The sequence below is a fragment of the Calonectris borealis genome, chromosome 14 (assembly GCF_964195595.1).
Source record: "Calonectris borealis chromosome 14, bCalBor7.hap1.2, whole genome shotgun sequence".
Classification (NCBI taxonomy): domain Eukaryota; kingdom Metazoa; phylum Chordata; class Aves; order Procellariiformes; family Procellariidae; genus Calonectris; species Calonectris borealis.
In genome coordinates this window covers 19,550,257-19,574,856 of record NC_134325.1, presented here as the reverse complement: position 1 = coordinate 19,574,856, position 24,600 = coordinate 19,550,257, and the positions used below count along the sequence as shown (strand labels likewise).

Sequence of the window (24,600 nt, the reverse complement as noted above, 5' to 3'; positions counted from 1 at the left end):
CCATATCAGATCCATCCTCAAACCCACTTGCTCTTTGACATCTCCAAGGACAATCCTTTTATCTCCTTATTTCCCTCCTCTAGATCTGTCCTGTCCAAAGCCAGGAAGGAGGCATCTCTTTAGCTTTTGCTACACCTCTGTACGTGCTTTTGTGCCAGGCATGTCATACCCATTTCCCCACATCTTGTCTTCCATGTCTCCTGTCCCTCGTTTCTCTCTGTGCTCCTCCACCTGGAAGCTGGGGCATGGCTGCAAAGATCTGAAAAGCCTAGTGTGGGGGAGCGCAGAGTTGCTAACATGTCTCTGTTTCATCTCGTCCCTCCAGCTGTGCGAGGGGGAAGGAGAAGCAGCAGAGGTTTCGTATTGAGCACATTGTTCCCTGCCATGGAGAGAGCCAGCCCTGCTTGTTGGAGCCAGCCCTGTGGGACAGCATATAACAGCAGTTGGCATCACAGGCCGCTGAGGCATGAGGACAATCTCTACAACTGGACCAACTGTGAAGCCAGGCACTTGAGCAAAGTCCCTGTCACGCTGCTCATCTGCCTCTCTGGGCTGGTGGGGAACGGGGCCGTCCTCCGGTTCCTCAGCTCCCGCGTCTGCAGGAATCCCATCACTGTCTACATCCGAAGCCTGGCCGTCGCCGACTTCACCTTCCTCCTCTCCATCACCGTTGCCCTTGTGATATTTTATGGCCCAGAGAGCCTTTCATAGAATCATAGAATCATAGAATCATACAGGTTGGAAAAGACCTCTAAGATCATCGTGTCCAACCGTCAACCCAACACCACCATGCCCACTACACCATGTCCCTAAGGGCCTCATCTACACGTCTTTTAAATACCTCCAGGGATGGTGACTCCACCACTTCCCTGGGCAGCCTGTTCCAAGGCCTGACCACTCTTTCAGTAAAGAAATTTTTCCTAATGTTCAATCTAAACCTCCCTTGGCACAACTTGAGGCCATTTCCTCTTGTCCTATCGCTAGTTACTTGGGAGAAGAGACCAACACCCACCTCGCTACAACCTCCTTTCAGGTAGTTGTAGAGCGCGATGAGGTCTCCCCTCAGCCTCCTCTTCTCCAGGCTAAACAGTCCCAGTTCCCTCAGCCGCTCCTCATAAGACTTGTGCTCCAGGCCCTTCACCAGCTTCGTTGCCCTCCTCTGGACGCGCTCCAGCACCTCCATGTCCTTCTTGTAGTGAGGGGCCCAAAACTGAACACAGTATTCGAGGTGCGGCCTCACCAGTGCCGAGTACAGGGGCACGATCACCTCCCTATTCCTGCTGGCCACACCAGTTCTGATACAGGCCAGGATGCCGTTGGCCTTCTTGGCCACCTGAGCACACTGCCGGCTCATGTTCAGCCGGCTGTCAACCAGTACCCCCAGGTCCTTTTCCTCTGGGCAGCTTTCCAGCCACTCTTCCCCAAGCCTGTAGCGTTGCCTGGGGTTGTTGTGGCCGAAGTGCAGGACCCGGCACTTGGCCTTGTTGAATCTCATACAGTTGGCCTCGGCCCATCGATCCAGCCTGTCCAGGTCCCTCTGCAGAGCCTTCCTACCCTCCAGCAGATCAACACTCCCGCCCAACTTGGTGTCGTCTGCAAACTTACTGAGGGAGCACTCGATCCCCTCGTCCAGATCATTGATGAAGATATTGAACAGGACCGGCCCCAAAACTGAGCCCTGGGGAACACCGCTCGTGACCGGCCGCCAACTGGATTTAACTCCGTTCACCACAACTCTCTGGGCTCGGCCGTCCAGCCAGTTTTTTACCCAGCGAAGAGTGTACCTGTCTAGGCCGTGAGCCGCCAGCTTCTCTAGGAGAATGCTGTGGGAGACAGTGTCAAAGGCCTTACTGAAGTCCAAGTAGACCACATCCACTGCCTTTCCCTCATCCACTAGGCGGGTCACCTGGTCATAGAAGGAGATCAGGTTGGTCAGGCAGGACCTGCCTTCCATGAACCCGTGCTGGCTGGGCCTGATCCCCTGGTTGTCCCGGACATGGCTCGTGAGCACCCTCAAAACCAACCGCTCCATGATCTTCCCCGGCACCGAGGTCAGGCTGACCGGCCTGTAGTTCCCCGGATCCTCCTTCCGGCCCTTCTTGTAGATGGGAGTCACATTGGCAAGCCTCCAGTCGTCCGGGACTTCCCCAGTTAACCAGGACTGCTGGTAAATGATGGAGAGCGGCTCGGCAAGCTCCTCCGCCAGCTCCCTCAGAACCCTCGGGTGGATCTCATCCGGCCCCATAGACTTGTGAACATCCAGGTGGCATAGCAGGTCATGAACTTCATCCTCTTGAATTATGGGGGGTTTATCCTGCTTGTCGTCCCTGTCTTCCAGCTCAGGGGGCTGAGTACCCTGAGGATAACCATTCTGACTACTAAAGACTGAGGCAAAGAAGGCGTTGAGTACCTCAGCCTTTTCCTCATCCTTGGTGGCAACGTTCCCCCCCGCATCCAATAGAGGATGGAGATTCTCCTTGGCTCTCCTTTTGTCATTAACATACTTATAAAAGCATTTTTTGTTGTCTCTCACGACAGTGGCCAGGTGGAGTTCTAGCTGGGCTTTTGCCTTTCTAATTTCCTCTCTGCACGACCTAACGCGATCCCTGTACTCTTCCTGAGTTGCCTGACCCTTCCTCCACAAGTGATAAACTCTCCTTTTTTCCCTGAGTCCCAGCCAGAGCTCCCCGTTCAGCCAGGCCGGTCGCCTTCCCCGCCCGCACTTCTTGCGGCACATGGGGACAGCCCGCTCCTGCGCCTTTAAGACTTCCTTCTTGAAGAACGTCCAGCCTTCCTGGACCCCTTTGCCCTTCAGGACCGTCTCCCAAGGGATCCTCTCGACCAGTGTCCTGAGCAGGCCAAAGTCCGCCCGCCGGAAGTCCATGGTAGCGGTTTTGCTGGCCCCCCTCTTTACTTCACCAAGTATCGAGAATTCTACCATTTCATGGTCGCTAAGCCCAAGCCGACCTCCGACCACCACATCTCCCACCAGCCCTTCTCTGTTCGTGAACAGCAGGTCAAGCGAGGCATCTCCCCTGGTGGGCTCGCTTACCAGCTGCGTCAGGAAGTTATCCTCCACACACTCCAGGAACCTCCTCGACTGTTTCCTCTCTGCCGTGTGGTATTTCCAGCAGACATCCGGAAAGTTGAAGTCCCCCACAAGAACAAGGGCTAGCGACTGGGAGACTTCTGCCAGCCTCTGGTAGAATATTTCGTCTGCCTCCTCTTCCTGGCCAGGTGGTCTATAACAAACCCCCAGCAGGATATCTGCCTTGTTGGCCTTCCCCCTCATCCTTACCCACAAGCATTCGACCTCGTCATCACTACCATCGAGCTCTAGACAGTCGAAGCATTCCCTAACATACAGGGCTACTCCACCGCCTCTCCTTCCTCGCCTGTTCCTTCTGAAAAGCTTATAGCCGTCCATTGCAGCACTCCAATCGTGCGACTCATCCCACCACGTTTCCGTGATGGCGACTAAGTCATAGCTACCCCGCTGCACAATGGCTTCCAGCTCCTCCTGTTTGCCGCCCATGCTGCGTGCATTGGTATAGATGCACTTGAGCTGGGCTGCCGATTTCTCCCCCGACAATGGCGTGCGGACCCTAGGCTCTTCTCTAGAGAGCCTGGTTTTATCCCCGTCCCCCTTCAAATCTAGTTTAAAGCCCTCTCGATGAGCCCGGCCAACTCACACGCGAGAATCCTTTTCCCCCTGCGAGACAGCTGAACTCCGTCCGTCGCCAGCAGGCCCGGTGCCATGTAAACCTCCCCGTGGTCAAAGAAGCCAAAATTCTGTTGATGGCACCAGCCCCTGAGCCACGTGTTGATCCGATGAGTTTTCCTGTTCCTTTCGGTGTTCCGCCCTGCCACTAAAGGGATCGAGGAAAAAACTTTGTCACAGGCTGGGCTCACGGGACCTGACAACTGTGTTGAACATCACCATCCTCTTCACTTTCACTGCCAGTGTCTACCTCCTGACAGCCTCCAGTGCCATGACGTCTCTGTCTGTCCTCCCCTCGGCCCGCTGCCTCTGCCACCGCTCCCGGCGCTTGCCAGTGCTCGTGTGTGCCCTGCTCTGGGCCCTCTCCTTCCTGCTCACCATGACCCTCTACTTCTCCCCTGTGGCACTCATTGTCTTCGTCTTGAGCTACCTCTTATCAGTGCTTACCCTGATTTTTTCTGGTCTAACCCTGCTTGCCAGGGTCTTGTGCTGTTCATGGCAATATCCCCCAAGGAAGCTGTGTGTTGTGATACTGCTAGCTGTCGCCTTCCTCCCCTTCTTCACTGCTGACTTTGGTTACTGGCTCTTGCTAAGACTCTTTGATTTTTCTGTTTTTGTCTTTGACGCCTCTCTCCCGTTTGCCTGTGTGAACAGCAGCATCAACCCTGTTATTTACTTCTTGGCTGGGAGCTGTGCAAAGAAGTTCACACTCTCTGTTAGGGTTGCTTTCCAGAGGGTTTTTGAAGATGTAACAGAGCCCCAAAACAGAGATGAAACTCCCAGAGCAAACACAGTGGAGACAGCTGTTTAAACCTCTGCAGCCCCTCCCTGAGAGAAGATGCTCCAGGGATGGAGGCGTCCCGTGAGCCAGGGCGAGACACGGAAGATGGCTTCGGTGCAGGTCTGGCTGCAGCTGCAGCACAACAAAACGTGCTGGTGGCTGGTACGGGAACTCCTGCCTGGGGTGGACACTGGACAGCGTGATGAAATACCCATCAAAACCTTTTGCTTTGAAACCTTTGCTTTGAATCTGTCCTATTCAACAGGTCTGAGCTTTCCCTGCCTCAAAAGTGAGCTTGCTCTACCCTGCGCACTATTAAAACAGAGCCGCAGAGGCTTTTAGCTCCTGCCAGTGGTTTTTTTTTGGTGTGTCTGCTTAAGAGCAGAGTGTGGGTGGATAAGAAAGCTTGGCACAGCAGGGCAGAACAATTCCTGGGCAAACCCTTGTGTGCGCATCTCCAGCGGGTGCTGACACGTGTAAGAATATGTGAAGACTTCACATTCAGCTTTGTTACCAGGCAAGTAGGCATGTGTTTGGGATCGCACCTGGAAGGCTTTGCCCGAAATGCATTGCTTCTGCTGCAAACCGAGTTTTGTCTGCACATCCTGTGGGTCATCTGCACGCAAGGGTTTTTGACTGGAACTGCCTTTCATGGTTCCTCCCACTTTTCTCCGGGCTGTCTGGATGGTTAGCCTGAGCAAATGCCATTTCGCAACCATGACCTGAGGTCTGTATCCATTTCTGGTGTGTCTGTTCCTCATCTAGAAAAACAAGAGGAGTAGGGTTAAAATGAAACAACCCAAAAAGCACAGCGCTGCCTGGAGACTCTGTAGAGACTGGATTTTCCACGTGAAAGAGGATACAGGGAGAGGGAAGGAAAACAGTGGAGTTTTTATGGAAAAGACCCTGTTGAGGCCGTGAGGACTGACTCCCTTAGCCTGGCTCAGGCACTCCCTGGGTAAAAGGGGTAGTGGCAGCGTTTTCTCCACTTCTCTCTCCCCTCCGTGTCTGTCAGCCCTTGCTATCAAGCAGCTGGGGGATACACCAACTCCTGTTTGCCTGTGAACTAAGCCACCAATAAAACCATTGCATTTGAGCTGGTTTTGTTTCCTGGTGCAACTCCCCACCAGGCTGCACTAACTTTAGTATGAGCACAAGGGAAATGTTGGGAAGATGCAGCTGGCAGAGAGGGGTGGAGGGAGAAGAGGAATCAGCAGGGCAGACTGAAATAGCAACCCCAGGAACTACTGATGCCATGGCCTCTGGGACCTGGGATGGTGACAGAAGTTTCTCTGCCCTTTGGCTTGTCCCTCAGCCCAGAGCTACACCGGACAGGCTGGAATGAAAATGGATCACTTGGTGCAGTACAGGTACAGAGCCATGACAACTAAACCCATAAATCTTTCTGGTAAAAACAAGAAGCCCAGACAGGTGGTGGCCTGGGTCACTCTGCAGGCAAGGGAGATCCCGGGGAGCAGGAAAAGCACATGGGAGGATCGTGGTCTTTCTGCACCTGCCTTGGGAGACACTCCCTGGATGATGGGAGCCCCTTCCTGGACAATAGGTTGTAACTCCGAAAGTTTTTACTTTTCAAAGGACAGGAAAGTGGGAGAGAGGGAGAGAAAACCCCTCTCAACAATGGAAGACTCCTGCCCTGTTCTGTAAAACAACTCTGTTAATAAATGCTTCTTAGATGTTTAATCTCACCATGTGTCTTCAAAGCATGACTCACCACCCATGGGTTATACTCTCGCTTCTCTTTCTAAAAGCAGTGGCACGTTAGTTACCCTTGGATTTAAGGCAGTGGGAAAAGGATGGACAACTTCCCACTGTGTAAGAGGCAGGTGAACGGGTGGGTGAATACAGGCATCCCTGCCCCCTGCAAAGGGGTCGATCTCCCCTGTCAGGCTGTGTTCCTCCTCCCCGCTTTTCCCAGCGGTCTCCCAGTTGCTGGGATGCTGCGAGGTCCTTTCCTTCTGGTCTTTTCTCTGCCCCTCCACCTCTGCCTGCCTCAGCCGGCCTCAGCCCTCCACCCTACAAGGAGGTGCTCTCCAGCTGTTCCCGAGGAAAGCTTTCAGTACGTGTGGGCAGCTCCACTGCCACGATTTGGCTCAACTGGAGGCTTCTTCCAGTGAGATACATCTCTGCTAACTGCAAGCACCCCAGACAGATGTTGTCTGCTGCGCAGGTCCCTCCCAGAACGAAAGAGGAAGTCTTGGCACTGTCAACAGATGGCTCATCCCAGCTACTGCAGGCACCTACCTTAGGATGAGGTGCATCATGCTCTGAAGGTACCTGTCCTCCTCATAGACAAGACAGAGGCTTTAGAATGAGAGGAAATGAGCCATTTTCTGACAGATTCCAGTCGGCCTTGCTCTGTTCACCAAAGACAAGCCGTGCAGTGAAGCCCAGCTGCTGTGTATTCAACAAACTTGGGGGTCAGAATTACCATGTTGGAAACAAAAAAAGAAATCCAAATTTAATTTAGGAGTAGTAACAAAATGACTCCTTAGGTAGGTAACTAGAAAAAGATCAGTACAATCAGGACTTTGGAGTGTATGGTTAGTCATTGACAGAGCTGTGCAGAGGAGCTGCTCATCTCCTCCTGAGGATGGCCAGGTTCAGGATGGAGGCAGTGGAGGGCTTCCTCTTGATGCTGAAGCTGGGGAACCAAAGGATGACCCCACTCCCACCAGCCCGCACAGGCAGATGAGCAGTGTGATGCTCCTAATTCTTACAAAATTAAGTGGCCCATACATCTGGTTATGTTAATTTTCATATTTCAGGCTCTTTTTGGTCATGGACACAGAGGTGTGTTCAGTGGAGTTACTATGAAATCTTTGCTGCGAGCAAAGAGAATACTGGAATTGGTGTCTCTGACTTGCCAAGACCGTCTGATCTGGTAATCCCCTGCCTTGCTTCACGGCATGGCTTGGAGCCATATTTGGGGAGTGTTTGGTGAGCTGTGCCAGAGCAGGTTCCCGTCTCAGCCTCTGCAGCTGACATTTGCCTGCTGTGCTTCTCTCTGGCATCAGAGAGGTGATCTTTGGCATCAGACATCCTGAGTTGCACTGTTAGCTCACTCTTCACCTTGAAATATTTCCTTTCCAAAATCAGTGCCTTTTCTGGAGACATAACTCCCCCCATCTCCCCTTCCAAGTTTGGAGGACAGGGTATCATAGCCTTGGCTGAAGTAAGGCAAAAAAGTCTAAAGCCTCCTTTGGGATGCTTTTGTCCTTGTGGACAAAACTTTTGTGGAGATATTGAAAAGTGAAACATGTCTTTAAACCCTCTCTTGGTTTTCCTGTAGGGACTGATAGGAGCAGGGCTGGAGCAGATTCCCTGCCCCCTTGCAGGGACGCTTACTGGGCTGTCCGGTCCCTGAGAGACCCCAGCAGGGAGGTGACAACCTCCAGGATACGATGTCTCGTCAGCCAGCCGTAGTCTGTTGCAAAAAGCCACGTTCCCCTGGAACACAGCTGGAAAGCAGCACCTTGCGTGAACTTCTTGGCATGAACATGAGTGCTGGGAACACACCACTTGTAATCCCCCAGCACCATCGAACCGATACTTTTCTCAGAACAATTTAACCCTGGAATTAAAGAGTGTGACAAATTCCCAATTAAAGTACAAGAGAATGCTCTTGTTTCTTCCCCAGCTCTGCAGCCCCACCTGATGTTGATTTGTTTCTCTTTCCATCAGCTGGGAGTGCAGGGCTGACTTTGCTGACCGGCTCTTTAGATGGAAGAGCAAGGATGCTCCCTGCGATCCATACCCCTCTCCTGCCATCTAGAGGCATCAACCCCGCAGATACTTGTGAAATCACCGCCGGCCCCGTGCGGGATGTGACCCCGCAGCCCTCCGAGCCCGGGGCGCGGGTGAGCAGCCTGGGGCTCCCGCTCCTGCGTGGGGGAGTCGGCGCAGGCACGGAGGAGGCAGAGGGGTTCAGCTGGGCCGGGAGGGGCATTTTGGTGGGGGTGAGTTGCCAGGTAGCCTCTCTTCACGAGGGTATCCTGCTCGGCTTCCAGGAGCAAGTGGCTCTCCCGGGAGTCCTCACCCCTCACCTCCCGTCGGGACGGCAGCAGACGGAGAGGCACGGCCGGCTCTGCCGTCTCGATGTCTCCATGCCGAGGGAACCAGGGTCGGGAGGGGGCTGCACCATCCCGCCGCCGAGCCACACAGCTGCTTCCCGCGGCAGCAATTGCCTCTACTCTTTGCTCAGCCTTTCACTTCAGCACGGGTGCAGCCGTGCCCGCATGACCCCCTTGGCTTGCCCATTTTTGCAATCCTTTCTGAAGAGCCCTGCCTTGCTTGGCCAGCAGAGACAGCCAGAACTCCCTCAAGGCCTAATGTGTCAGACTTTCCCCAGGCACTTTCCCCCAAAACACCATGAAACTTATCCGCTGAGCCAGAGGAGCCAGACTTTATTCGCTGGGGTCATCGCAATGGGGAATACAGTCCGTGCGCCGGGACCAAGCCTGGCTGAGCAGTGCTACGCTGGGTCTGTGCTACAAGTCCCCATGCCTCCATCCCCCAGGCTGTCTGCGAGGCTCCACATCTCCAGGGCTCCTCACCAGCAGTGCCTTATAGAGTGCTCTCCACCGCAGCGTCCCCAGGCATGTGGCTCCCCTCCTCGCTCGTTGCTTTCTCTTCAAAGACTTGGCGGAAGGCGACTTTTGCAGAGCCCTGGAACCGGCACTGCCGGCAGCTCCCCACCAGGAAGTAAATGATGGGATTGATGCTGCTGTTCAGCGATGCCAGCAGGTAACACATTTCAAGTACAAATAGGCTTATAATAGGATTAAGAAAAAACACCACACTGAGAGGAAACCCAAAGATAAACAGGAAGATCGCACTGAGCAGGACAGCAACATAGAGTTTCCCTGGGTATCGTCTCTGTGAGCCACATCGGAGTTTGATGAACAGTGAAAGGTTGGAAAGGAATGGGAATAAAGAGAAAATGAGAACATTCACAGTCCTTAAACCTTGTAATAGTTGTTCACAGTTAATTTCCAAATTACAAGTAATCAAAGCCAAAGAAACAAAAAATCCAGCGAGAGCCCAGAGCAACCCACACATAATGCCTGACAAGTGCTTTGGGCGGTGACACCGGTACCAGATTGGGAACAAAACAGACAGGCACCTCTCCATGCTCATTGCTGTCAGGAGATACATGCTGGCAAAATAGCAAAACAGAGACAGACACATCAAGATATATCTGGTCAAAAGATATTGAAATGAGGAAATACAATAGACCGTTGAAATAATCGGTAATAGACATTTAACAAGAAGGAACAGGAGCAGAGAGAAGTCAGCGATGGCCAGGTTCAGGACGTAGACAGTGAAGGGACTCTTCTTCATGTGGAAGCCCAGGAACCACATGACTATCCCATTCCCCACAAGTCCGCACAGGCAAATACCCATAACGACACCTGAAATTATGAACGTACTATAATCTTCTTGTATGCACCAAGATTCATTAACTGCCTGAGAGTCTGCATATCCAGAAGTCATGTAGTTCAGAGAGAGGTCTGTTGTGTTTGTCTCCTCCATAGCGAATGAGTGGCCACCTTCTCCCTCTCCCACCACCTCCTAGGAGAGATGAGGAAGGAGAAGGAAATGAGGGGCATCGGCGTTCCCAGCACTCGCCATCTTTCCCCACGGCCCCACGCCAGCCCCAGGCTGCATCAGGAAGGACCCCATCCCCTGCCGTGCCCAGGACAGGTTCCCACCCCTCCAGCCCTGTCCCTGGCCAGAAGGCATCTCCCACCTGCCCGTCTTTGGCCTCCTACCTCCTGGTGCTTCTGGGTACAGTGCTGCCGCAGGAGCTCCAGCACATGAGGCCTCCAGGCTCGCCAGGAGAAAGAGGGTGGTGATGGCTGCTGCGGCCACCCTGCTCTGCTTTGGCCTTGTCCCTCATGCCTGAGGAGCAGACCTTTGCCCAGAGATCACGTCCCATGGTCAGGAGACTCCCCTTACAATCTCATCACATCAGTGACAGCTTCCCCTCACATGTCCCATGGACGGCGATCTTGTCAGTATAAGTTAGCCACGTCATCCCCCTTCCTCTCCTCCTGCTGTCCTCCAGGTTTGTCCCACCATCAGAGGGGCTTCTGGCTTTTGCTGTGTGTACCTGGTGGTCCAAGACTTCCCCCTGCTTTCCCTGGGGGCACTTTGCCCTCATACAGAGGCTTTGCCATAATGTGTGGCAAAACCTGGAACGTACTGCAAGTAACTTAGCTATAGCCCCAAAACCACAGGAGACAACACCCACAGAGCCAAGGGCAAGAAAGATCTTCTGCTTGGAGGCGAAGGAAGAGAGAGGAGCATCGTGCCGATAAGGGACGATGCTGGCTGGACGGTTCATGTACAAAGTGGGGGGTGTGTGAAAGGCGTATTGTCCCAGACCAGGAAGCTTTGGGGACAGTTTTGCAGAGTAACGTGCTCTCCTGCTACTTTCCAGCAGCACCACTTGACTGCATGGGGAAAGCTCTGTCTGTCAACACAGGAGAGTACATAAATCATTCCCAGGGACAGAGAATGGCAGAAAGGTGAGAGTGAGAGAGACGAGCCAGGGACCCTCAACAGTGGGAAATCACTGATGTGCAGACGTGCAACAGAATGAGGGCTCTGCTCAGTGCCCCTAATGGCACGTAAACTGGTGCTCGAAGACTCCCAGCTTTCTTCTGGGAGACGTTGCCATCAGGTAGAGGCTTTGCTTTAACGTGTCAAAGGATGGAACATAATACTTGTGAGAAATTTGATGCTACAAAGCCATTAGAAGAAATCAATAACGGGAAATGTTTTTCACAGTGGAGGTGAAGAAAGAAAAACACATGCTCTCATTGTAGGACAATGATGAGCTGATTTTTATAGGCCCAAAACTGTGGAAAAGGGGAATAAAAGGACTTAATCTCACGAAGCGTGACTGAACAACATAGCATACTAAACTGTCCATGTGAGACATTCCGATTCTCTCTTCCAGTGTCCTGAAGGCAACAGCAGGCCTTATTTGCCCTGACCCCACCCATTCATCCCCTGCCCACGGGACCAGGGGCTCCAGTTAGGGTCAGGCCTGAGCAACAAGGCTTTACCTGAGCTATGCAGGAGTTGCACCTATCTGAAGACCTGTCTCCATCCCCCTCTCATGGATGGACCTTGAGCCTACGCTCTAGCCTTGTTTCAAGTCTATCTCTGGCCCCAACTCCTGCAGCTCCAGGCTGGACCCCTTGGAGAGACTGTGGACCTTGTTCATTACCATGTATTCACCACATGAAATCAAAGGATGTCCTTGGAGGACATTAGTCTTGGGCATGACAAGCATAGGCAATAACTCCCAAGAAGAGGTATTCAAAAGATGGAAAACACATGAAAGAGGGAGAGAAAATAAGCAATGAAAATGCCAGTCCCTGTGATGCTAAAGGATGAGATTGTGCGACAGGAACCACTTGTAGATAAAGGCACATTTGCAGCACTATGTACCCCACAAAATGTAATCTCAGAGGAGACACAAGCATGTCAGGGGTGTGATTAGAGGCAGTGGGCAAAGCCCTCGTGCTGTTCTGTATCTGAATACCGGTGATTTCTCACGGCAAGTTGAGACAAGGCCAGTGCTCTGCCTCATCGGCTGCTGTTGAGGGGACTCTGCTGGCATCCCAGGTGCAGGGAGTGGGTGTGTGATGAGGCCTGGGGGGGCAGAGGAAGGGACAGGCATGACCAGCAGTGGTTCTGCACCTGGGGAATGATGGGAAGAAGAAGGAGCGTTAAGGCGTCCCTGGCTCATTTCACTCATTCTCATCTTTCTGCTTTCCTCTTGCCCTGCCAAATCTTTTCCGCACCATCTCCTTGGTGAGGCAGGCTGTAAGGACAGCGAAGGAACAGAAGAGAGCTAGAGGAAGTCTTCCACCACCAGCTTCGCACACCAAAACCCAGGAGACCCCGGCATGGCAAGCTGAAGCTGGAGGACGGGGGCGTAGAGATCCTGACCAGAAGACCATTATGAATCATGGAGTTAGTGATCCACAAAACACTCAACCTGAGCAGTTCCAGGCCTGTGCTGTGCCATGCTGTGCTGTGCCATGCTGTGCTGTGCCGTGCCGTGCGTCTCCCTTGGCCATGGAATAAACCTGGTTGGTTGATGATAAAGGAGGAGCCTGCAGGCAGCTCCCACTGGGTGCTGGTGATTACACCACCTGCATGTCCTTGCATTTACCTAAGACTGCTGCAACGGTTCTCATGTGAACATCCTTTTTGTTTGACAGCAGAATGAGTGTTCTTTTTTAAGAAAATCCTATAATAGCTCAAACGACCATAGTGGGGTAACCTTTCCATGGACTGGACCTGCCCTAATCAGAGGCCTGTTTGATGCTGCAAGACCTGGGATTCCCAGCACCTAAAGGGACATAAGATTATCTGTGCTATCTCTCCTTCTTCATAGTTTTAGATCGAGTAAATGGCATTTAAAATGATACTTTATGGAGTCTGAGCCCCTTTCTTAACAGGATCATAACAGATCAGCACCTCCTGGTGAAAAACTGGGGGGAGGAGAGGAAGGGGGTGACGTGGCCAACTCCTACTGACAAGATCGCCGTCCGTGGGACATGTGAGGGGAAGCTATCACCGATGTGATGAGATTGTGAGGGGAGTCTCCTGACCATGGGACGTGGTCTCTGGGCAAAGGTCTGCTCCTCAGGCATGAGGGACGAGGCCAAAGCAAAGCGAGTGACGCCGGCAGCCATCACCACCCTCTTTCTCCTGGCAAGTCCAGCTTTGTGGAGGTCCTGTGTGCTGGAGCTCCTGCGGCAACACTGTACCCAGAAGCACCAGGAGGTAGGAGGCCAGAGACAGGCAGGTGGGAGATGCCTCCTGGCCAGGGACAGGGCTGGAGGGATGGGAACCTGTCCTGGGCACGGCAGGGGATGGGGTCCTTCCTGGTGCAGCCTGGGGCTGGCGTGGGGCCGTGGGGAAAGATGGCGAGTGCTGGGAACGCCGATGCCCCTCATTTCCATCTCCTTCCTCATCTCTCCTAGGAGGTGGTGGGAGAGGGAGAAGGCAGCCGCCCAGAGCAGGGTCATTCGCCATGGTGGAGACCAACACAACAAACCTCTCTCTGTTCAATGATTCCTTGTATGATGAAGCACATGGGAGAGACAACCGGTCTTGTGAATCACAGACTTCTACAGTTGACTTTTTTGCACTGTTTTGGTGGGGTGTTTGGCTATGTGGGATGCTGGGAAATGTCATGGTTGTGTGGTTCCTGGGCTTCCACATGAAGAAGAGCCCCTTCACTGTCTACGCCCTGAACCTGGCCATCGCTGACTTCTCTCTGATCTTTTTTTTTTTGTTTACCATTCGCGTTACACAGTGCAAAGGGTTTTTTTTGTTTGAACTTCCCAGATGTGATTTTCACTGTAGTTTATCTTCTGTTTCTCTTCTGTTACCTTAGCAGCATGTACCTCCTGACAGCAACCAGTGTGGAGCGATGTGTCTCTGTCCTCTTCCCAATCTGGTACCGATGCCACCGCCACAACCACTTGTCGGGCATTGTCTGTGGGGTGCTCTGGGCTTTGCCTGGCCTTTTCATTTGCTTCACTTCTATTTGCTGTAATTTTTACCTAATGTCTGTCTGTGGCAACATATTCAGAGGCGCAGACCTTCTGAGTTCCCTCATATTCTCCACCCTGTCACTACTGTCAAACTTAATCCTATTCATCAAACTCCAGTGTTGCTCGCCAAGGTGTCCCCCAGGTAGGCTGTACATAGCGCTTTTCCTCACCAGCCTCTTCTTCATCTTTGCTGTTCCTTTAAGTGTTGAGCAAGTTTTGGAAGACTTATTCATTGAATATCGTGGACTTAGTTCATTTTTCCTGCTGGCAGATGCAAAAAGCAGCATCAACCCATTAATTTACTTCCTGGTGGGGAGCTACCAGCAGCACCGGTTCCAGGGCTCGGTGAAAGCTGCTCTCCACCGAGTGTTCGAAGAGAAAATGGCGTGCAAGGAGGGGAGCCGCCTGCCTGGGGAGGTGGCTGCGGAGATGGCTGTTTGAATCCCTGCTGGTGAAGGGAGGGAGGCTGGGGCTGCTCCTGTGGGGCAGAGCCGAGGGGCGAGTGGCTGGGCTGGTGATGTGCCTCCTCTGCCTGGGACTGTGGTGGGGACAGCCACCAAGGAATCATCCTCAGGTCTCCTCGGGGCTGGTGCCTCCCCTCATTCCTGGTATGAGGCTACACTGTGCAAGGGGCACAGGCCACGTAGAGGAGGGGAGGAGGAGCAACCCTGGATGTTGGCCAGGTCTGGACCCTGCATGCCAACTTCTCCTTCGCTTTGACTTGAGACCAAGCCTGGAGGGCTCCAGTGCAGTGCGGCAGTCCACAGGAGCCTGCTCCCAGCAGAGATGGGTTTTGTTGCAGCTACCTCAGGCTCATACAGAGACATCCAATGGTGCAAAGGCCATGTGCTGGTAGGAGTGGGGAGGGCTCAGGCAGGGGAACGTGGCGGGTCAGCAGGGGCTGAAGATGCTGAGCCCCACAGGCAGCCCAGGGGGAAAGAGGGCCCCCATGCCCTGGTCCCAACCTAATAAACTCTTGCTCCTTCGGTCAGTGAATGAGTCTTTGTGGTCTCTTGCGGATCTAAATCTGCTTTTTGGAAGCTAGGTCTAAATCAGAGAAAGAAGGGAAAATGTTTGGATGAAAACATTTAAAGAAATAATAGGGGTTCATAGCCTTTCTTTGTGTTTTTCTTTTTACAGGGCAGCACTTTCGCTGAAGATATTTCATGTTAGTTAACAAGGTTTGGAGAACTTTTGATGATTGGTTACAATATTGTTTTAGCAGAGATTTCACCAGAAACCATGATGCCTCCTTACTGTGTTCTCCCCTTACCTAGTTACACTCTCAGCTCCACTGATTGCATTTGTGGGATCTCTGTGTTTATAGAGGGTCACCTGGCACACCTGTGATTCCTGCATTGCAAGAACCCAAAATTCAGTGACTTAAATCCTACTTTTAGAAGGCTAAAGACAAATCCTTCCCACCCCGAATACTTTCTTTTATTTCAAACTGAAGTTTTCCTCAACAATAAAAACGAAAATCACTGTAACAATAGAAATATTGCTGTTTCTTATGATAGTCTTGGGACATAACTGAGGGAGGATTTGTAGGTATAGGCAATATCTCTGGACATTGCTGGAGTTCACTTTCACATAAATGCAGCTCCCATGAAAGCTTTGCTTTTTCATGGGCCGGAAGCAGCCTCAAGAAGCTGCGAACAACAGCCAAAGTGTTCACACAAGTGTAAACGTCTGATGCAAATGGCATAGATGGAGTGCCTGAGCCCTGGAGCTTACTAAGCACAGGATCTGGTACGGTAAAGATGGCAGATGAACACCTACCTTGGGATGCAGATCAAAGAGGTGCCAGGATGGCTAGAGGTACAGGTGGAATTGGGGAAAGGGATAGTATAAAGTGTTTGCATGACAAAGGATTTTCTTGGACAGGACAGATGAAGAAGAATATCCCCAGAGTGCTAAATCCTCACGCGTAGTTGAGTGAGTCACACTGGGGCTTGTCCTGCTCCCTCTGGAATCACTGCAGAAAGTGTTATTCACCTGCCAAAGAGCAAGTGCAGCTGTGAAATACCAGACTAACAGCTAGAATTATCTGTTCTAAAATTAACTTGGCTTTTCTGTCCTTTTTCAGCCCACACTGACTTGTAGGTTCTTCCTGTGTCTTAAATAAAAAATTATTTACCTGGTCCAGTCCCCATTTTCTGTTTTCATTTTCCATCTTCATTTTCCCCTTTGTTTATTTTCATTATGATTTGCCTTATACTTAGTGCTGTCTTTAACAGTAATTCAAGTATTATTTCCTCCACCACACATTGTGCAATGAGTTCTGGTTCTTCTCAGATCCCTCCTTTTTGTCAGGAACTTCCCATAAAACGGGTGACGCATATATTGCTGCTCTAATGCAAAGCACAGCTATGATGGAAACATATCCTAAGGAAGCTCCGGAATAGGCATAATGGACTGAGATAAAAGATGCATTTTAAGATGGAGAAAATCATATTGCCAAATATCCACGAAATTCTTAAATTAAAAACAGAGAACAATAAAAACAAAACAATTAAGTAGGTGCTAATATTTATATAATTACCAGGACAGAAACAATCTATATAAAATAGGAGTATCTGTAAGCAAAAAATGATGTTTTCTATACTGCTTCTGTTCTGAAGTTTCTTTCCATTAGTCATTTCCTCTACTCAGGGAGGATTAGAAGTCATGAGCATTGCTGAGTCCCCTAAAACTTGGTCCATGTTCAGAAGAAATAGGACTTCATGAGCTCGTTCCTCCTTTGGTTTGAGGTGATGCAAAGACAGCCTGACAGCCTTTTTGTGAAAGGTCCCAAGAGATCCCAAGGGGACAAATTCCACCCATGGTGCAGCTGGGAAATACTAGAGTTCCAAGTGACTGGTTGTAAATCAGAAAACATTCACATGGAAATTGTGGGGAAAATCACCAGTGAAAAGCCACTGAGGTTGTGGAGTCGATCTGCCTTAACCCCTGTGTCAGACTCCCTACAGTACCTGGTTCAGGCCCAGGCGCTGAGAGGAAGGATTTTTTTTTTCTTTTTTTAATACTAATAACACCTTAGCTTATTGTTTTTACAGATCTGGTTCCCACCCATCCCGTTTCTGTATCTTTCATCAGAAGCCCCGTTGTCATGGCCTCACTCTCTGTTTTTCCTACACACTTTGGGATGCGGCAGCTCCAAGCTGGGATCTGGATAGGGACAGACATCACCAGAAAAGTACAGACCTGGGCATAGGAAAGGTCCTATTTCCTTTTGCCTCTTAAAGGATGGGAGATAAAGGGGAGAAATGGGGAGAGAAACACCAGTGGGGAAAGCTTTGTAATGAGTCCTTTCCTCTGAGAGAGACGGGTTTGAGGTACAGCGATTGATGTATTATGGCAGACCCTCAGAACATGACAGAAGTCCCCAGTTCTCTTTAAAACTGGTGGAGAAATGTGTCCCTAGTTCCCCTTGCCACAGGAGATCCCTTACCAATTACCATCATGGGCAAAACAGACTTGGCCTGGGGAAAATTAATTTATTGGCAATTAAAATAGATTTGGGTAGTGAGAGACAATTAAAACACGACCCTCGGCCCCAGCTCAGCTTCACTCCTTTCCTCCGGACTCCTCTACCCAAGCAGCACAGGGGCGCTTCGGGGGCCTTACAGTCCATACTTTGCGGTTTCTCCCTGCCGCTCCTTGCCTCTGTCCCAGCGAGGCTCCTCCTCAGGCGGCAGTTCCTGTCAGGTAATACCCGTCTGCTCCGGCGCAGGGTCCTCCCCCGCTGCAGAGCGGCGCCCCCTCCCCCTTCTCTGCCCTCGCTGTTCTCCCGCTATTTCTCACTCTTTTTCCCTTCCCCTCTGCGTCTCTGGTGTTTTCTGCCCGTTCTCCAAAGGCGCCACAGGCTCCCCTGAAGGGCTCAGCTGTGGTCTGCAGCGTAGTCACCATGGAACCGGATGGAACTGGCTGGAACCGGCAGGAACCGGCTGGAACCGGCGGGAACCCTGTGCCCAGTGCAGGGCAGCGCCTCAGTTCCCCTCAGAGAGAACCCTGCAGCCCGCCGTGCCGGCAGCTTGCCACAGACACCCAGTACACACACACACAGAGATAATTTTTTGTAATTAGCAGGCTTTGGGTGTTCCCTGCTCTGGTCCCTCTCCTGTGGGGCACACACACAGGGTCTGCCGTCTCCAGCGCCGCCTCTGCCGCAGCCTGCATTCGCCTGGAAACTCCGTCAGGAGAGACTGGAGGAGGCGAGGCACTGAATTTGAGAAACTTCTGAGGTACTGGTCTGGAAGGAAGGGCAGCCAGTTTTTTGAGCTGATTTTCACACATTGTAATTGATGTTGGTGTTAATTCTTTCACTCCTCTGTCTTTACCCTTCCCCTCCACCTTTACGTAAGGTCAGCCATATGCTCCCTCTCTGTTCATGGCCACGAACCCAGTTAGGCTGTGTCCCTGTTGTTAGGTACCATCGCCATTTTTCTGTTCAGGCTGATTTCCATCCTCCTATTCCTCTTTTCTTTGTCATCTTTGAAAGGGTGAGGTTTCCAGCCTCCCCCCCTGCCTTGTTGGGTGCTGGTTTGCACCTCTGCGCACCTAGTTCCTCTTGCTGGTTAGTGCAATCGGCTGCTTCTTGTCTTCAAAACTGTGAAATCAACAGTACGACAGTTATGTGCAACAGCAGTCATCCATCAGCCCTGAGGGGAATTGGCACTTTGGCATCAGTAATTCCCCTCTTGGATCCAGTGTTGAGTCCACCAACCCAAGAGCCTATTGTCTAATGTTGTGTGGAGCAATGTGTTTTAACAATGAAGATACACGTAAGTCCATCTTCATATCAGATTTCCTGATTTTTTTATTTTTGCTCCTGATTTTTCTCCATTTTCCCCTCCTCATTAGCATCTAAAACATACAGAGAGCAATATCAATTAGGAGAAATCTACATTCTTATCACTACCTTCCTCCCTGATTTTCTGCTCAGGGCATGTATCAAGCCCATCAAATTTTTAGCTGGTCAACACATGTTGCACCCAGAGGTTTTCGTTCTGCAAACAGCAGCAGCAATTTTTTTTTTTTATCTACCTCCCTATAAGGAATAAGCCAAGAGGGTCAAGGGTTTTGTTGTGCTATGGAGAGCCTCTGAAGAGTAAAATAAAGATGGAAGGTAGGAGACAGCTCCTGCAGAGAGATGGTGGAGGAGTCACCTCACTGAATAGTGTCATCAGGTTGAGCTCAGAGGAACTGTTCTCAGAATGTATTTAACATGAAGTTTGCTAAGTTTAGTTAGTTTGATATAACAAAAAATCACGTCTCCCTACCACAACTGCTTCACTTCTGTCCTTAGCTCATCTTCTTGACAAAGATACGTTTTCTGTTTGGATACCATAAAATTTTCTGCCTTGTTTTCTAAACCTTCCAAATTCCTGTCCAGTTCATTGCCAGGGGAGATGTAGTGGTACTTTACTAACCTGAATAGAAAAAGCAGAGTAATAGTGTCTGTACTTTGAAGTTTGGGGTAATTTGGGCATCTTAAATAGTATTAGCATTTTAATTCTAGTCTCAGATGACATCCATTCTCTTAAGGAAAAAACAAGGTGAATGGCATATTGAGAATTAAGTCTGACACGGCAGATGCCGCGTAGAGTGTCCAAGAGCCATGCCACAGCATTGGCCCAGCTCTTTCCTTGGCTGAATTCCTTGAATTAACCCCACTCGAATTTCTGTGACCAGTCAGCTTTACTGCAGGGATGTGTCACACTATTTGAGATGTACTCATTCAGGGAGCATCCCCAGTTGCCTGAGCCGGCGGTGAAAGAGGAAAAAAAAGCCCCCTTGTTGCTATGCAAGTGAGTTTTGAAGGTGCATGAAAAGAGTAAAAATAAGGATAAGTTAATTCTGCCATAAAGGTACATTCAGGAAAGAGAATGTCCTTGACCAGCACTAATCCTGTCTGTGTTCTCCAACACCTTGTGACTCCCCCTGTGATCCCCCAAAAGATGTTCTAGATTTCTTCTGGCCAGGACTTCATGGGACACCTACAGGGATTTGAAGCAGATGCCAGGAGACAGGGTCTGAAAAGTCTAGTCTGCGCCTGCAGCCAGGTAACACCTTTTGCTGCCAAGCCTTGCAGAGACTCCTCTAACGTGCAGGACTGTGCAGTGTGTGTCTTCCTCAGCTGCTTCTCAAGCTCTTCTGCACCACCATCTTCCCCAGAAGCTTATCCCTTTGTTCATTTCCCTCCCCCCCAAAAAAATCTAACCCACATCTCTGTGTCCCTCCCTTTTTTTAAGAGAAGGCTTTCCGTTTGTGGCCGGGGTGGTTTTGGCAGGCTCTTTCTGGTGAGAGCCCCTAGGGACGTTATCCAGGCAGACATCTGGGCAGGAGCACATGAACAGAGGAGCATAGCTCCCACAGAGATATCTGGGCCTCCAACACATTGTAGGCATGCTTGCTTCCATGTTTCTTTTTGAACAACTGATTTCTGTTTTTTTTTAAAGAATAAATGTTGGGGGGTGAAGGGAGATCGCTTTTATGCTTGGGAGATCGCTTCTATGCTTTATTGCCAAAAATAATTGGTTTTGAAATTAGTTTTGAGAAGGCATTTTTGACAATATGTGAGCTATGCAATGGCTTTAAAAGTGAGAAAGTTGATGGAAAAGGAGCTGAAATGTTGGCTCAGGAGTGATAGCTGCGACAAAAAAGCAGAAAAAGACCAGGGAGAGCCATTTAAAAATTCTTTTTGTTAAACTGGCACCCAAAGAGAGTGACAGTAATTGAAGTAAGCTAGCCACAAAGATAGTTCTCATGCTTTACCGTGGAGAAGTCTAAATAAACAAAAGTGCATTTGAATTTGGGATTAACGTATGGGGCTAGCAACATGGCTTGGTATAGCCCTAAATTAGACTCATATATTCACTTTTCCCCCCACCCTGGAATCTAGGGCCCAATGGTTCAAAGGAATCTTTATGTTCTGCCTCTCTTTTTCTTTCTCTCTCCATTTCAAAAGCTTATTGGGCACAAAAAGGGAGAAATTTAAGAGGACATAGTTATTGTGTCACGGGTTTCCTGTTCATCTTTGTCATCTGTTGAATCTTCAAAGGCCCTCTGGAGTGCCAGCCTGAGGGTGAGCTTGATTCTCTGATCCCTGTAACTCCCCACAAGGAAGTAAACGACAAGGTTGAGGCTGCTATTCACACAGGACAGCACTTGACTCTGAGGAAGATGGTCAGGCTGAAGAGCAGCATGAGGGGCGTGTAGAAGGGGAATGAGCAGGAGCTGGCAGCTCCTGGCAGAGGGGCGAACGGTACACAAAACATACCTGCACATGTTCCGCAGCAGAAAGAGACCCAGAGCAGGCCAGAGATGATGCCAGACAAGTGCTTTGGGCGGTGGCTTTGGCCATGAGTCTGGCTTGTGTTGCTTTGGGGAAAGTGTGTTATGAGCTCCTCAGTCATGATGAAATACCCCAAATCGAATACATCTCTCCTTTCTGTTTCTCTTGGGATCAGAGAAGAGACAGAGGGCATTTAGTGACTGACACATTGCTTTTATTCTTACAGCTTTGTGGCTTGGGACAGATGGCTTTCAAGGGGCATGCATGGTTACTATCTATGTAGGTAATAGGGACAGATAGTAACCATGCATGCCCCTTGAAAGCTATCTATGTAGGTATCAGGTAGCAAGATGCAAAATGTTGAGGAGAGGGCAAACTCATGCAGGAATTTGGAGAGATGGAGATCGGCTAAGTGTGGCATCCAGGCAGAAGGAGAAAGAATGAGACCATTCAACAAAGCAAAGAAAAAGAAGCAGAAGAAAACATTGCTACTTACAGACAGAGCAGTAGGAGATGGGGAGGGTGTGACTACACAGTGACTGTGTGTACGGGTATGCCTGTGAGAGAGGACCGGAAAATGGCACAGCAGAGACAAAGAACGCTGCAAAATGTGTGGAAGGTGAGGCATTTCTGAACCCGGTCCTCAAATGCTTACTTTCTGCCCCTGTGCAGCTGAATTGAGCTCTCAGAGAAGCAGGGACCTGGCAGCACCTCTAGAGTGTCTTTCTCTTGATTTCTAATTATCCCATCGGATCTTCTGTGGAAAAGATGGGGAAGATGTTTCAGTCTTTGTTTGATTCAGTTTGTGTCTTCTGTGATGTAATGAAGAAGGTGCTGTCAGGAAGGAGCATTTTCACTGTGCAGAGGGGAGGACGGGATGAAGTCAGCAGCAGATGAGAATGGGCTTCTTTTATGTTGTGAGGCAATTTCACATTTCTGCTCCACTTCTCTGGTTGCTGCTACACTCGGTGCGAAAAAAACTACCTGCCAGGGATTCCATTGCTGGTAATGCTCTGGGATATTGCTTGCATTTGTGAAAGGCTCTTTGTGCACTTGTACTGGGACCAAATGCTGTTATGCTAGGGATGTATAAATGAGCGGTTAGTAGAGATTGTGGGAAGTTCTATTTCGTTTTGTCTTTCTTGGAAAATCAGACTTGGGTTAGATTGGATTAGTCTGAGGGACAGTATCCCTTTTCCCAATGTTTCCTTCAAAATTCACTTCCTGTGCAATGCCTTATCCCAAATCCTGCCAAGACCCCCAAGAAGAAAAATGGCTTGTCCAATGTGCCTGGGGTAAGGGAGACAGATCAGACAATGAGGCCTTCCTCAATCCCCTGAATGCCAGGCATCAGTAATCCTTTCTGGACATGATTAGCCCTCACTTTCCACCCTGGGAATGCTTCTGAGCCTTTCTTTCACAGTGTGTGTAAAAAGGTGCCTATTTTTTCCTCCTGCTGGTAGGTGGAGCCTCTCTAAACTGCACGGGGCTCTTACGCTCCTTGATGACTCATTGCTCACCTCTGACCCCAGAGAAATAAAGTATTTTAAAGGGCTGAGCTGAAAGAGACTTTAGAAGGATAGTAAACACAGCAATTTATTCATAGCAATTAACAGAAATACTGCAGACAGGAAATAAACTTGCTGCGTGCCACTTATAAAACGGACAGGAAGAAAGGACTTCTAACAATGTGGCTGTGCAAGTTTTGAAATGGGCAGGTGTTGGCTCCATGGGGACAAATGTCCCTTAGTCTTCAGGTGTCACCCTGTGAAGAAGCAAGGGTCTTTCTCTGCCTCTGCAGTCAGGAGTTGCCTTTGAGCAAGGCAAATGATCCAAATTTTGTCGTGTTGTGATTACCTGACTTTGTCACCTCTCAGTTCAAATTAAACAGAGCTTAGTATCGGATGAAGTCCTTTATCTACTGCTTCTTGCCTATGGACACTTGCTTTGACGTGCTGTCTTTTTTCTGGCCTGGGTAGGAATGGGTGACTATGTTTTCGGCAGTTAAGCTTTTAAAGCATACAACCTGTAGGGCCTAAAGTGGGGTTTCTATAAAGTATCTCGGGTCTCACCAGCAAGGCCTGCCAAAGCCTGTTTGCACTGTTGTACCTCTGCTCTTCTTTGTGCCCGATCCCAAGTTGCTCTGTGGGTTGTAAGACACCACTTGGCTATGAGCTGGTGTGACACCTAAATAGTGCAAAAGATAGCTGTCTAGAGGTGCTTGCCCCTCCTTCTGCCCCCAGTTAGCTGACCCTGACTCTCCTCTTTCAAAGAGGACGTAGCCTTCTCTTACTAGCTGCTGCCCCTTCCTTCCTGTGGCATGAAGCCGCATCTCCATGAGAGGTGCAAAAGAAGGAATTTGGCAGCTGATGCTGGGGAGGGCTGCAAGGGGAAGGCTGCTCCTTTGAGGTATGTGTGAGGTAGGCTGGGGTGAGGGAGAGAAGTGGGCTGGTTGTGGTAGAAGCTCTTGGAATGGAGAATGGGGTAGCTGCTTGAAGGGGAGGGTGGGGATAACTACTGGGGGACAGAGGCTTGGGAAAGGGAACCAAATCAAGGATCCAGCGAGTCTTTCACTCTCCTGCATGTGGTGAAAACTGGACCGTTCTGAAGCGTCCACATGCCCATATGCATCCCTTCCTCCAGGCCTTAACTGCACTGCAGAAATACCAGTAATGGTACCAACAGTACCATTACCAACCTTACCACATAAATTACCAACAGTAATGTATGTGCCTTCTGCTGAAATCAATGAGAAAATAAAGATTATTTCAGACTCTGGTATCTAGGGACTCCTCGGAGGAATGGAGTTAGGTTTGCTGTCCTTGGGGAACAGGTGACACCATCCCTCGCAGGCAACGCATGCCGCTGGCACATGGACCATGTTGAGGAGCACACTCAACATTTATGGCCTGGGCCTGCCTGTCTCCTTTCAGGTATCCCCAAGAAAGCAGAAATGTGGGCTTTTTTCAGGATGCTGGTGGCTCCTGAGGAATGTACCCTTCTCATACGTGACCGCTGATCTTCTGGATGCCCTGGCGTCCTTGCAGAGATACTGAGCAATTCAGAGGACAAACTTAGTTCAGATGCTGAGGACATTCTCCCCGGCAGGCTGGGCTGACTGTCTTGGTGTTCGTTCAGGGTGGAAAAGCCTGCAAATGATCGCCATCTCCTTGCAGATCCTATCACTGACTTC

General features: G+C 50.3%; 3 protein-coding genes and 1 long non-coding RNA gene across 4 annotated transcripts in view; 3 read left to right on the top strand and 1 right to left on the bottom strand.

Annotated features, from left to right (window-relative positions):
• LOC142088261 (uncharacterized) overlaps positions 1–24,600 on the top strand; it is a 223,119-nt gene that overhangs the window by 19,766 nt on the left and 178,753 nt on the right. The window lies entirely within an intron of this gene.
• LOC142088438 (proto-oncogene Mas-like) lies at positions 385–6,185 on the top strand. Its single transcript, XM_075163820.1, has 2 exons — positions 385–678; positions 3,876–6,185. The coding sequence occupies exons 1-2, from the start codon at positions 385–387 to the stop codon at positions 4,530–4,532; spliced, it is 951 nt and encodes a 316-aa protein (XP_075019921.1). The 3' UTR covers positions 4,533–6,185.
• LOC142088437 (proto-oncogene Mas-like) lies at positions 9,087–10,055 on the bottom strand. The gene has a single exon (XM_075163818.1). The coding sequence runs from the start codon at positions 10,053–10,055 to the stop codon at positions 9,087–9,089; it is 969 nt and encodes a 322-aa protein (XP_075019919.1).
• Positions 13,582–14,548, top strand: LOC142088436 (mas-related G-protein coupled receptor member X1-like). The gene is given in 2 exon segments (XM_075163817.1): positions 13,582–13,860; positions 13,862–14,548. Coding segments are annotated over 2 exon segments (966 nt in total).